General features: G+C 47.7%; 1 protein-coding gene and 1 pseudogene across 1 annotated transcript; both read left to right on the forward strand.

Annotated features, from left to right (window-relative positions):
- Positions 1 to 4864: 4864 nt before the first annotated feature.
- LOC125758893 (uncharacterized protein K02A2.6-like) lies at positions 4865 to 6437 on the forward strand. Its single transcript, XM_049416653.1, has 2 exons — positions 4865 to 6256; positions 6420 to 6437. Exons 1-2 carry the CDS (start codon positions 4865 to 4867, stop codon positions 6435 to 6437), a joined length of 1410 nt encoding a protein of 469 aa, XP_049272610.1.
- Positions 6438 to 6472: 35 nt separating this feature from the next.
- Positions 6473 to 8026, forward strand: LOC119397673 (uncharacterized protein K02A2.6-like; annotated as a pseudogene).
- Positions 8027 to 14409: the final 6383 nt, after the last annotated feature.

Below are 14409 nucleotides of genomic sequence, written 5' to 3' on the forward strand. Positions count from 1 at the left end.
ACTATTATTTATATCGATTAAGAAATGCGATCCGGATCGGCCCTGATCGCTATCAAGGGTGTGACACCGGTATAAAATCACTAATGTCTACTGTAATAAGACTGCGTCTCAGTGCACTAAATATTTTGCCCACTACCACCGTTCTTTTCGCCGCCAATCCCTTTCGTCAGCAATTTATTCTCTGCAATATAACATACATCTAGTGTTCAGTCTAAAAATGATTAGCCGGACTGGTTGGAATATTGATGTTTGATGCATTTCCAGTGCTGAGCAGAAAAGCAAAAAGACACGGGGACGTAGAAAGACTAAAGATCAAGGAAATATAAGGATGAGAAATGCCGTTTGTTTCACAAAGGTTCTTGCACTTAAAAGAAAATGAAAAAATGCGTAGGCACCGCATCCATCGCATCGTCGACGAAAGAAACAGATAATATTTCTGAAAACATCTCTGCCGTGCATTTCCAATGAGGGGCATCATGCATGCGCCACAATTCCTGTACCGACACATGTTGACGCGCGATCAGTTAGTATAAAAGCCTGCTCCTTCTGTGCAATAAAGCCAGATGAAGCGCAGTGTCCTTACAGTTCTTTAACATTTCCGTGTCTCCATATTTTTTCCAACTTCTGTTAAGCCCTGGCCGGAAATACATCGAACGTTATTTTAGTGTTCATTCGACTACACTTGACGAATAAAAATCATGTCGTACTGCTGCGTTATTCTGTGCAGTAGAACGGTCAATAATAATTAACAAGAAGGGATCTTCGTTAAATAGAGCCGTGTCTACATTCGGTTTCTCTCAAAGACCTTTCCATCGCGCACATTTGTGCACGCACACGTACCTTAGCTTAGCTTTGGCCTGCATACTGCGGCTCCCATGCTATGAAAAAAACTCTCTCTCTCTCTTCCTCCCTCTCTCTCTCTATTTATCTCCACTTACACGCACGACATTTGCATGGACGTTTCCTCATGCATAATTTTTCAGCGCAGGATTAGCGAAATGCAAAAAGCACTGGGAGGCATGTAGCTCAGGGCGCATTTCTCTGTCTTTAATTTATACAGGATTAGCTCGGAAACACACAGAGAATAAGAAGCAATCGCTATACACTGTATTTTACGTTGTTTGCTACAAACATCAAAACGCTGTTTTTGCTGCGTTGTTAGATGTGACAGCACCTGTTCCAGAATATGCTGATGCTGTGTTTTACGTTTGTGGTGGAAGCAGCTCTAGCAACAAAGACAATGTAGAGTTAGAAAAAAAATGCGACACACTGCAGTTATGTGACTTCATCAGTGGTTGCTTTTTAAATGACTTTACTTTGCCTCTGCCTTTAGCACTGCTCCCTCCTGAAAAGGAATAACCATCTAGTCAATCTGTTCACGTTCAAAACCATGTTTTAATGCGCCTTGCAAGTTACAGACGAAAAAGAAACGTCTGAGCTGCTCAAAAAGTACCCCGGCTAGGGAACACTTAGTCAATCGCGAAGTGACTTAGATGTGCGTCCACGTCAGTTGCCAACTTTTTGCTACAGCTTTCGGAGCTATACTCTTCTTCTCTACCCTTTCCTTTCTATCATTCCCCCTCTCCCCCACCCCAAGTGTAGGGTAGCCAACCGAGCCAAAACTTGGTTAACCTCCCTGCCTTTCCTCTTCGTATCTCTCTGTCTCTCTTTCGGAGCCCAACTTGTGTGCTTTTGAAGATACCGAAGAAACAGTATGAAAACTAATATTTATATATTCCATGTCATGAATAATTTCTGTACTGTCCAAATACCACTTGTCTACGATGCCATCTGCGCATAGCGCAATTTTGTTTGATTCATCTTTTTGAGCTCGTCGGCTTTGTTTCTTCATAGAATTTGCTCGCTAATCCGCCGATACACGGGCGCAACCGTGGACGCGTTCCTCTGGCTCTGAAAAAAATCTGTTGGTTCGTTGTTTACGTCAGTCTATCGAGTCACGCAATAAAAGTTTCAGAGCCAAGCCAGAGTTTCTGATTAGTCTGTCGTAGAGCGTAGCTATTAGGCAAGCCGTTACAATGGCCGCGCGAATTCCCCGAAACGGAGTAAGACAGAGTAGACATAATAAAAAAAAGATGCAAATAGCGCACAAAAGCAAAGCTTCCAAAGGCCTCGGCAACTCACACGGGAATTGAGCGCATAGGATCCCGTTGCAGGATCAGAGCCTAGAGCCATCCGCCCGGAGAGAAAGGAGGTACGGCACCGGGGTGTGTTAATTGGCTTAAAGAAGCGCGCCTCTCTCTCTCTCCTTCCGCGTTCCCCGTTTTCGTCTCAACGTCCCTTTTCACTTCGGCAATTTGATTAGCCCCATTTTCACTCCGGAGCCGAGCTGACTGAGGCCCGCTGTATATAGGGAAATGCCGGCGGTCTCGCGCCAAGCTTTTCGGCCCGCTTGTTTCTACACGTTATGATACACACAGCAGGCCGGTGTGACGGTGTTAAAGTCTACCCGGTGCACGCGTATGACCGCGGTTGTTTGACTCTTAAAGTAAACGATGAAGCCGTGAGAACGAAAGAGAGAGAGGGAGACGAGAAAAGCCGGGAGGTCATGTTAAGGCAGGTAGCGCAAAGAAACACGGACACAAGCGAAGAATACTAGCCCAGTTATCCGTTCCCGGGAGGTCAACCAGACGCGCGTCCGGTTTTATATCCTACACAGAAGAAAGAGGAATAAAATTAAGGGAAGGGGCGAGCACGAAAAACACCGCTTCGTCGGAGAGTTCACTTAAAGCACAGCTTGTCACCAAGTCTGCAGTGGTCGGTTGCCGAGCTTCATGTTTGTATTCTCATCACGGCGCTAAGCATCGCACTTGGAATGCATGCGAGGTCTACGAATACATAAGTGAACATTTTGCGGCGGACGCCACCCGTCGAACAGTTCGTTGAACGTAATTATAACTGCCGCGGGCACCATTTTTTGAAAGCATTCGTGCCATAGTGCAATTAATGTTTATAGGCCGCAATAGCAGCCGATCTGTGAAGCGTACCGATGTAAGAGTACATCGACATCCTTGTACAAAATGATTTCAGCAGGCGTTTTGAAGGTATGCCTTTCAGGGCCTTTTAGAGGAACGGTAAAGGAAAGACAGGGAGCTTCACCAGAGGATATCTCCAGTTGGCTGCCCCGTGCTCAAAAGAAAAAGGGTGATATGAAAGTTTGAAAGGGAATGATAAAGTAGATGAGTCTATGAATGCGGCACATTATTACTATGGCTGTGGCAATGACCAACTGATAGGTAAACATTTTTCCCAAAAGAGTTCTGCGGAATCCCGCAAGGTGACGATTAAGAAAGGGAAAATTGACAGCCATCCGTTCGTAGCACGAAGCCACAAGGAAATCCATACGAATTTCTCAGAAAGAAAGCTTCTTAGTTGCGTTGCTGAAAAAAAATTGCCAGCAATTAAGAAGGTTTCCGAGAAATCTCCCGTATATATATATATATATATATATATATATATATATATATATATATATATATATATATATATATATATATATATATATATATAATATATATATATATATATATATATATATATATATATATATATATATATATATATATATATTGTTGTGTATTCACCAGTGAATAAGGTCGGCAACCCTGAGCGCCCGTGGCGCCGCCCTTGGGTGTGGTGTAAACAGTAGCTCTGACGGACGATTCATTCCTCCTCTTGTTTTGGCAACGCTTTGTACCCAGCTAAGTCAGCTGGTAATAAACTACAGTTATGCATACATAACATTTGGCGACGAGTTCACGAACCGACGTGGTGAGCGACGGCGGCTGCAAAAGCAAGCGGCAAGCGCCACACAAGGCAACGAAGGTGAGCTTCGGTGAACGTCGGCGGCAGTACGTAGAGCGAGATGCCTTCGGACAACGCTTCGGGCGAGGGTGCTTCGGAAGCTAAGCCTAGCGTCCCAAACGTGTTCATGGGCCGGCTGGGCAATATAGAAGAGTTTTCTCCTGACAACGCGGCAGCCTGGCCTACATACCTCGAACGCCTACAGTTCTATTTCACGGCGAATGGTGTGGTTGAGGAGCAGCAGCAACGGGCAGTGCTGTGCAGCGTTTGTGGTCCGGCTACGTACGCCATCCTTCGCACGTTGTGTTCTCCGGCGACGCCGGCTGAGACGCCGTTTGTGGACATTGTTTCCAAGCTCACGCACCACTTCACGCCAACGCCTTCGGTGATTGTACAGCGTTTTACGTTTCACAAACGCTGTCAGCAGCCGGGTGAAAGTATCGCGGATTTTGTTGCGGACTTGCGCCGACTCTCCGAGCACTGCGAGTTCGGTGTCACCCTGGAGGACATGCTCCGCGATCGTCTAGTCTGCGGCGTTCGTGACGAAGGGCTGCAACGGCGTCTCCTGGCTGAGACTGCGTTGGATTTCAAGAAGGCGTACGAAAAGGCCGTCGCTGCCGAGTATGCAACGAGGCAAACGGAAACCATCAGGGGAGCGTTGCCGGCAGCGTCCGAGTTACATCGGATGGGTCAAGCACCAAAGGCGGACAAGCCGGGCGGTAAACAAGAGCGTTCCAAGGAATCAAGAACCGGGCGGTGTTCCCGCTGCAGCGGTGACCACGACGCTACGAGCACGGCCGCTACATAAAAAAAAATGTAGCGGCCGTGCTACGAGCTGTGGTTTTCGCTCTGCAGTGTGTCATTTCTGCAAGCGGAAAGGTCACATTGTTCGTGTCTACCGTCAAAAGGAAGAGGCAAGGCAAAGAGTGGCAATAAGCGCCCAGGCAACTTGGGTCACTCAGGAGTGTACGGACTTTACCACATTGCTAGTGGATTGCCAGCGTTTATGGCTAACGTCATTGTGAATGGACACCAGGTATCGATGGAAGTGGACTCTGGATCCGTTTGTTCTATTGTCAACTTGAGGACATTGAGCAAGCTGGGAATATCGAAGAAGGCGCTCCGACCAAGTTCCAAGGGAGTGCGGACGTACACACAGCAGCCTGTTTGTGTCGTGGGCGAAGTGGAAGTTCCTGTAAAGTACAACAGTAGAGAGGGCAAACTACCCCTGCTCGTCACGAAAGGGTCGGGAGTCAGCATCCTGGGGAGAGACTGGTTCCGACCGCTAGGCATAACACTGGAGGGACTGCACCAGCTCAGCGGAGCTCCAGCTTCCAAAAGTCCCAGTCGAGAAGTCCAACCAGCTGCACGCAACCCGAGCAAGGTGGTGACAAGCGTAAAAAATCTGCTGCAGGACTATCCAGATGTGTTCAAACCTGGGCTGGGCAAAAGCAGGGGTCTTCCTGTGCGGATCTTAGTGGATGAGCAAGCCACGCCCATGTTTCACAAGCCACGGCAAGTACCTTTCGCGCTACTGCCCAAGGTGGAGGAAGCCATCGAACAGTTGGTTGAGCAAGGCATTTACGTTCCCATTAAGCATTCCTGCTGGGCAACGCCAATTGTGCCGATTCTGAACAAGAACGGAAAGATGAGAATTTGCGGGGACTACAAGGGAACACTCAACCCAGTCGTTAAGTGGGAGACGTATCCGCTTCCAACTCCAGAACAACTGCTCGCAAGACTGGGAGGATGTGCAGTGTTTTCTCGGCTGGACTTGGATCAAGCTTATCAGCAACTCTGTGTCGATGAGGACACCGCCATGCTGCAGACCGTGGCAACGCACAAGGGCCTGTTCAAGGTGACGCGATTGCAGTTTGGTATGGCAGTCGCCGTAGCCATCTTTCAACGTTATATGGAAGGACTGTTGAACGGACTGGAAGGGGTTCAGTGCTTTCTGGATGACATCCTAATTGGCGGAAGAACAGTTGCTGAGCATGACGAACGGCTGCGCAAAGTGCTGCAGCGTATCCAAGACGACGGGCTTCGCCTGAACGCCGAGAAGTGTGCATTCAGGGACAAGGAAGTGACGTACCTGGGGTACCGTGTCAACAAGGACGGAGTAAGTCCTTTGCGTGAAAAAGTGGAAGCCATCAAGCAAGCTCCGGAACCGAAGAACAAGGAGCTGCAGTCGTTCTTGGGAGCCTTAAATTTTTATGGCTGTTTCTTGAAAGGAGCGTCACATGTGTTGGAACCACTTCACCGCCTCCTGGACAAGGACAAGGAATGGAGTTGGACCGAGACGGAAGCGAAGCCATACCAAGATGCCAAGAGCCTGCTGGAATCATCAGCCGTCTTCGCACACTATGATGTGACACGTCCCATAAGGCTGGCCTGCGATGCGTCTCCGTGCGGGCTGGGTGCGGTACTGAGCCAAGTGGGTGAAGATGGTGTGGAAAGACCAGCGGCCTTCGCCTCGAGAACCTTATCAAAAGCAGAGCGCAACTATGCGCAGATAGACAGGGAGGCTCTGGCTTTGCTATTCGGAGTTAATAAATTCCACCAGTATATTTTTGGTCGGAAGTTTCAACTCTTGACAGACCATAAGCCATTGCTAGGCCTCCTGCACCAAGCCAAGCCGGTTCCTGCCGCATTGTCACCTCGGATGTTGCGCTGGAGTCTGCAACTTTCTGCATACAACTACGAACTTTTGTACGTACCAGGCTCCAAGTTGCCACATGCCGACGTTTTCAGTCGTCTTCCGCTTCCTGTCAGGCATGAGCACGAGCCACCGTTGGGAGACATTTTGCTGCTTGAAGCAGTGCCGGAAGTTCCTCTGGATTCTACCAAGATCGCAGCATTGACGCGTACAGACCCTGTTCTGTCGCGGGTACATCGCTGGATTTTGCAAGGTTGGCCTTCCACGAAGGTGCCCGAGGAATTCCGTCCTTTGGTGGCCAGGAAGAACGAACTGTCCACCTACCGAAATTGTGTGCTGTGGGGGTCTCGTGTTGTGATTCCAAGTTCTGCACAGGCCCAGGTCCTAGACATCCTACACACCACGCACCCAGGCGTAGTACGGATGAAAGGTCTTGCACGCAGCACCGTGTGGTGGCCGGGCATCGACAATCACATAGAGCGCAAGGTAGCTGGCTGCCAAGTATGCCAAGAAACTCGTCAAGCTCCCAGTAAGGCACCGGTGCACCCATGGGAGTTCACTGAGAACCCTTGGTCACGTTTGCACATAGATTTTGCCGGTCCCTTCTAGGGAAAAGTGTTTCTGCTAGTCGTCGATTCTCATTCCAAGTGGCTGGAAGTTTCCCTGATGGAATCGATGACGACAAGAGCCGTTCTTAAAGAACTTTGGTCAATGTTTGCTCGTTTTGGCATTTCCGAAGTGTTAGTGTCGGACAATGGAACTGCGTTCACGTCAGAAGAATTCGCCGAGTTTGCAAACAGAAACCAAATTCGGCACATTAAAGTCGCGCCCTATCACCCCTCATCGAATGGTCAGATAGAGAGGATGGTTCAGGAGACGAAACAAGTCCTGCGTAAGTTGTCGGAGGGAGACTGGGCCACCAAGCTGTCTCGTTTCTTGCTGGGCCAGCACATTTTACCCAGTACAACTACAGGGAAGAGTCCCGCTGAACTGTTGATGGGGAGACGACTGCGATCGGCCATTGACCGTCTGCATCCAGACTTTCACATGGTTGGATCGTCCCTTCAGCATTACTTTAGCGATGGTTCTCAACGTGTTCGGCATTTCTATCCAGGCGACGCTGTGTATGCACGGAACTATCAAGGTGGCACCAAGTGGGTCCCCGGGTCCATTGCTTCAGTCACCGGACCCCTTTCTTACCAAGTTCGTCTGTCCGACGGTAGCTTATGGCGAAGACACGTCGATCAGCTCCGCAACCGGGCCAGCCCACTGGACCTCGGTGAAGCTGACAGTGATACTTGTGGGAACTCAGCCGATGGTGATGACCTCGCTGTGACTGGCCAGGACCCACCACTGCCAAGATTGCGTGACACTTCACCCATATCAAGTCCATCTAGCAGTCCCGCCCCTGGACCCGACGGTCCTGATGTACCTGGAAGCCTTTCACAGGAGCACAGCTCTTCCAGCCAACTTCCAACAACCGAGGCTTCTAGATACCCTCGACGTGAGAGGAAAGCCCCTCAGCATTACCGGGACTACATTCCATAAGGGGGAAGGGATGTTGTGTATTCACCAGTGAATAAGGTCGGCAACCATGAGCGCCCGTGGCGCCGCCCTTGGGTATGGTGTAAACAGTAGCTCTGACGGACGATTCATTCCTCCTCTTGTTTTGGCAACGCTTTGTACCCAGCTAAGTCAGCTGGTAATAAACTACAGTTATGCATACATAATATATATATATATATATATATATATATATATATATATATATATATATATATATATATATATATATATATATATATATATATATATATATACAGGGAGAGATAGAGAGACAGGGGGGAAGTATCACGCAGGCCCTGATACTTTCATTTCATTTATTTGGGCATTTTCACAAAATGCCCAGGAAGAGGTCAAAAAGAAAGTGTCTGTCTCCTGACTTGGCCCACACTTCGTGAGGCACTTCGGGCAGGTACAGCAAGACAACACATGGCAACATACAACAATACACATACAAGTAATAAATAAAGGAATACTGCAATAGGAGAAATATAAGACAAAGATGCAAGCAAAGCTGTTCCTCAGCAAGAAATACAAAATGCACTATGATCAGCACCATTTAACATATACTTAAATACATGCAAATTGAAATGTATAAATTACATACATTAAATACTTTCAGCACATGCGCCGTAGAATTGTCTTCAATTTATTACATTCATAAGTCGTTTCCTAACGTTGTGTAACGTTTGTAGCCTCCCCAGCGTATTGAATTATTTCAGAAATCTTGCATGCAAAATGGAACAATTCGGTTATCAATTGAATGTACGCCATAGTTAGACCGGCACATTGGCCCGAACAACGCAAACGTACGCAAATTATATGTAAGATCTCTGCTTAACTCTGTATCAGAAGATATTTGAACGTTACCTCTAATTTTCTTAAAGATGAACATGGCTAGTTGGATCCTATAGCACTGGCAATGGCAGTACATTGTACACACGAGAAAGAGACATGTCTATGGGGACCGAGGTAGTTATTAAACTTAGTGCGCGTTTTTTGAGAAGAATGATCATTTCTCTCTTTGTTTTGTTACACGTACCCCAGCTTAAAATGCAATACCTGATTTGCGAGTGGATAAAAGAAAAGTAAAGCTGCCGTTTAACTCTCCCTGGAAGGAGATGCTGCGTGCGTCGAATGAGACCGATCGACCTTGATATATTTATTCCAAGGTCGTCCACATGGTCAAACCAACTAAGCTCGCTTTGAAAACATACGCTAAGGAATTGGATTTCATTTACCTAGGCAGTATTTTCCCCATTGAAAATCAAAGAGATAGCATGATCTAGGGGCATATTTTTTATTTTTGCAGAGAGAGAATAAATTCAGTTTTTTATGTTTAATTCTAGCTGGTTGACCGTAAGCCATGATTTTAGTTCATCCAACCAGAAATTTGCGGTTACCTCAATATCGCGGAGCTCTAAACCAGAAAAGAATGCATTGGTATCGTCGCCATACATGACTATGTTTGGAGTGAAAGGAACGCTTACTATATCGTTTATATAAAGTATAAAAAGCAAAGGACCAAGTATCGATCCTTGGCGAACCCCATATTTAATTACACCCAAGTCAGACTTAGAATTATGAAGCTGTACATATTCTTTTCTGGCACAAAGATACCTTATCATAAGATCAAGCGCAATCCAACGTATTCTATAGATTTACAGTTTCCTAATTAATATGTGATGCTTTTATCGAGTCAAAAGCATTACGAAAATCCAGAAATATTCCTACAGTGTAAAGCTTTTTCTTTCAAAGTTACGAAGTAGGCTATCCTTAATACGGAGTAGAGCAGTCTAATTTGACCTCCCTGGTTGGAATACACACTGTCCTTCATAAATGACATTTCTGCTTGCTGTAAAAAAATATACCCTCTTATATATCAAGCGTTCCGCGACTTTAGAGAAAAGCGGCAATATGGATATTGGGCGATAATTACGAAGTTCATTATTGTTACCTCCTTTAAAAATTATTGCTACGCGAGCTTTTTTCAGATATATTGGTATTATCAGGCAGGCATTTCAGCCTTCGTCAGGGCTTTATATATATATATATATATATATATATATATATATATATATATATATATATATATATATATATATGCGGGCAGGCGCGCGCGCGTGTGTGTGTGTGGCTTCCGACACTGAGGGGAAGATGTACACAACACAAGCGCTGCGGAAAATATATACATAAACTATGAACGAAAACAAAGCAACAGAAAATGCCAGATGTTAGGCACGTTCTAAGAATATGGGTGAGGAAGCAGCAACCATAATATCACTACATGTCCATTAGCCAGACAAAAGCGCAATCTCCTTTTCAATGAGATTCAGTAATTTTCTTGGCTTGTGTGCTTCTTCCCCTCTGTCCCATTTTCACGCTATTTTTCATCAAAGTGAGTTTGGTTGCCATTAGGTTATTATAAATATACTGTACAAAACATTTTTTTTTCTAAATTAATTCTCCTACGAAGCTCTGCGCGCGTGAAAGGAGGCCCTAAAAGCAAAAACTGCGCTTGATCACCAGAGGAATGATGTCATCGTCACAACGTTCAACGTAAAATAGAATCTATTCTAAGATTTCAATAAGCTGCCGATGGATTCTTCCGGAATAGGCGACCTCTGACATCTTTATTATTATCTTTTTTCGGTTTATACGACGGATACCTGAAGCTGTGCGTCGGATCAGAGAAGCTTTCAGGAAAAATAGATCCCAGCAAGAAAAAAAGGAAAGCAATATTTCGATCCGCAACATGAGCACGTCTTGGCCAATGGTCGAAAACGTAATCCTCAGGACCCACTTGGTCTCTCAAAAAATGGAGGCAGCTAAAAGGGTCGATAAGAAGTATGTAGCAAAAGAAGCGCATCGAAATTTGCTCCAATCGGACAACGCTGCTATAAAAACTACGGCCTTTAATGCTTAACTAAGGGAGTTATGCAGTTATCTATACGTAAATGTTCGAGCACTGAGGCCCCGGGAACCGCCAAAGGTGTTCGTTCATGAAGGGAGTTGCCTATATAAGGCGACAAACCGGTAAATCCGGACGGCTGTTCAAATATCAATCAATGGTGTCTCAGTCATCCTATTGGTGTGGCATAGGTTGCCTCTTAGAAAATTTTGAAAGCCACACAAAAAAAAAGGAACACTCGCCTAGAGTGGTACCTGGAGCATAAATGATATGCCCTGATGCTATGACCGGCTTTCGGCGTGGACGGTGTTCTACAGATAATGTTATTGACCTTGTCACGTCTGTACAGCAACAAAAAAAGCCTAAAGAGGTTATCTGCGGCGATGTTCATGGACGTGAAAGGCGCATATGACAACGTATTGCATGAAGCTATCCTGGACGCCTTGGGCAACACTGGATTGGGGGGCCGTGTCTATCCATGGATTTACAGCTATTTGAAGGACAGAACCTTCTGTGTTCAAACAGAAGATGGTACAACAACGCAGCATTGCACTTGTCGCGGCGTACCTCAAGGTGGAGTCCTGAGCCCCATACTCTTTGACCTTGCGCTCATCGGTCTTGTTGACGTCCTTCCGCGGTCCATGCATATGTCAATATACGCAGGCAACATCTGCATCTGGGCATCAGGGGTCACGCGTCTGCACGTACGAGCCAGGCTTCAGCGAGCGGCTACACTGACGTCAAACTACCTCCAAGGACGGGGACTGGAGTTGTCGTCGGAGAAATGCTCACTGGTGGCGTTTACGCGCAAGGTAATGACCCCATACGCCATTAAATCAAAGGGCGCACTATCCGCTATGAGAAGACCCACCGTTTCCTGGGAGTGATAATAGATCGCGACTTGTCCTGGAGCCCCCACGTCGCCTATATGAAAAAGAAACTCGCCATGATCACCGACGTACTAAGGTTTCTTGCGGGAAAATCGTGGGGTACACCTGTACGAGCGATGCGTCAACTGTATACTGTACTTTTCCTCGGCTTCATGCGCTACAGCTTACCTGTGCTGGGCAGGACCCAAAGAGCAAACGTACGCGTCCTCCAGTCGATTCAAGCTCAAGCGTTGAGAATATGCCTCGGCCGAGATGCGTGTTCTCAGCAGCGACTGCCGTCATCGCTCGTGATCACTCAATCACAAAATACATTCGCGTTGATATTTTAAGAATACACATAAGACATGCCACCCGGATTCCATCACACCACCTTGCCTCACTTCGAGCTTCTAGGCCACACTCTGCGTTAAATGGTATTATTGCTTCGCATCGCACAGTGATTGCCGCGAACTTCACGCACGCAGCGAGGCCACCGTCACCGTTGTGTGTCTACATCCACTGAAAGCCCTCACCACCATTCCCGGAATACAAAAGAAAAAACAGTCGTCACATGTGGCCCTACAACAAGCCATACTACGGTTCCTGCATGAAAAACACAGTGGGCGCCTTCACATTTACACGGACAGATCAGTTTCTTCTACAAGCTCAGCAGGGGCAGTGCTCATACCCGAGAAATCCTTCACTATAAAATTCAAGACGTCGCATTTAACATCATCGACGGCTGCAGAACTAACCGCCATCCGTGCTGCTCTAGAATTCGTAGTTGAAGAACAGCCACATGCATGGTCAGTCTTTTCAGGCTCCAAAGCTGCCCTCCAGCATTATGTCGCCATATCGTGATGGACCAAATGAACAGTTAGTGGCCGACATCAAATTGCTTCATCACCGCGCCATAGAGAAGCAGCACAACATAACTTATCAGTGGATTCCGGGGCATTGCGGTATCCACGGAAATGACCGTGCAGATGAAGCCGCCCGATCCGCTCATGATGCTCTCCATTGTGCAGCTATACCGTTATCAAGAACGGACGCCGCTAGCGTCCGTTCTTGATAACGGTATAGCTGACACGGTATAACGGACACTGTGGAACTCGACGGAACTTACCAAAGCCCGTCTTCACAACTTGGACCCAACTCTACAGCTCCGTCTTCCGTCGGGAATAACACTCATGTGCCGCCTGTGTCTCGGGGTGGCCTTCAAGAATGCATACTCGTTTCGAATCGGAATGGCCAGCAGCCCGACATGCGATAACTGCAGCTGCGAGGAGACAATCGCCCATCTTCTCTGTTAGTGTCCTCGCTTCAATGCACCAAGAAAAGAACTGGAAAAAATGTTAGATAGACTTGACAATCGCCCAATGTCGGAGGAAAAGGTCTTAGGACACTGGCCGAAACCGTCCTCGGCACGGAAAGTTTTGAGAGCGTTGTTGCGCTTCTTGCGGACAACTAGTCTCAGAGACAGACTTTAAGTAGTGTGGCGAAGCAATTGGTACTGTTTAACGGTTGCGTTCTCCAGCGGCTCCTAGTGGGTCGTCCTCCTATAAACGCCGCTCGCTCTCGGAGCCCGTGCTCTTGCCTTGACTGTCGCCATAGCGAACTGTCGCCGAGTCCCGTCCAATAAACCGCTTAACAAATTGGTGGAGAGTGCTGTGCTCCCATTCGATGCCTCTGGAGCTTCGATCCCGTACCCTACCAGCTACCATGCCTCAAGACGCCGCCCAGCAGACGCCTCCGCCTACACCGACCTCATGTCCCGGTGTCCCTCGTATCCCCGACCCCCCAGTCTTCACTGGCGCAGATGGGACCGACGTGGAGGACTGGCTCGCGATCTATGAACGCGTGAGTGTCCCCAATAAATGGGACGAGGCGGGAAAATTGACCAACTTGGTTTTCTACCTCGCGGGTGTGGCCGGCCTGTGGTACAACAACCACGCATCCGATTTTACGACGTGGTCCGACTTCAAGACCGCCATCATCAACGTGTTTGGCCGCCCTGCCGTTCGTAAGCTGCAGGCCGAACAGCGTTTGCGGAAAACGAGCTCAGCAGGCCGGCGAAACCTTACCAGCTACATTGAAGACATCCTCGATTTGTGTAAGAAAGCCGACGCCACCATGTCGGAATCTGACAAGATGAGGCACATTATGAAAGGCATCGACGACGATGCCTTCACGATGCTGCTCGCCAAAAAACCCCAGCACAGTGGCCGATGTCATCACGCTCTGCCAGAGCTACGAGGAGCTGCGCCGGCAGCGGTCGATGACCCGTCGCTCTCCATCCCGCGGCGACGAGCTCGCTGGCTTGTCGATCATATCCGACCACTCCCGCCTTGCTCGCAGAGGTGAAGTCATTCGTGCGCGAGGAAATTGCGCGCCAGTTCTCTCTGCTGGACTTTGCTCAACCTCAGTACGGTCAACAGCCGTCAACCACTCTTCTCCCTCCCCTCCGTCGAGCGATTGAGCAGGAAATCGCGGAGGTCATGCCTGAGTACCACCAGCACCATCCAGCTCCTGCACCACTCAGTTACGCCCAAGTTGTCGCCATGACGTCCCCAGTAATACCTACGGCT

This window comes from Rhipicephalus sanguineus, chromosome 6 (genome assembly GCF_013339695.2).
Source record: "Rhipicephalus sanguineus isolate Rsan-2018 chromosome 6, BIME_Rsan_1.4, whole genome shotgun sequence".
Lineage (NCBI taxonomy): Eukaryota > Metazoa > Arthropoda > Arachnida > Ixodida > Ixodidae > Rhipicephalus > Rhipicephalus sanguineus.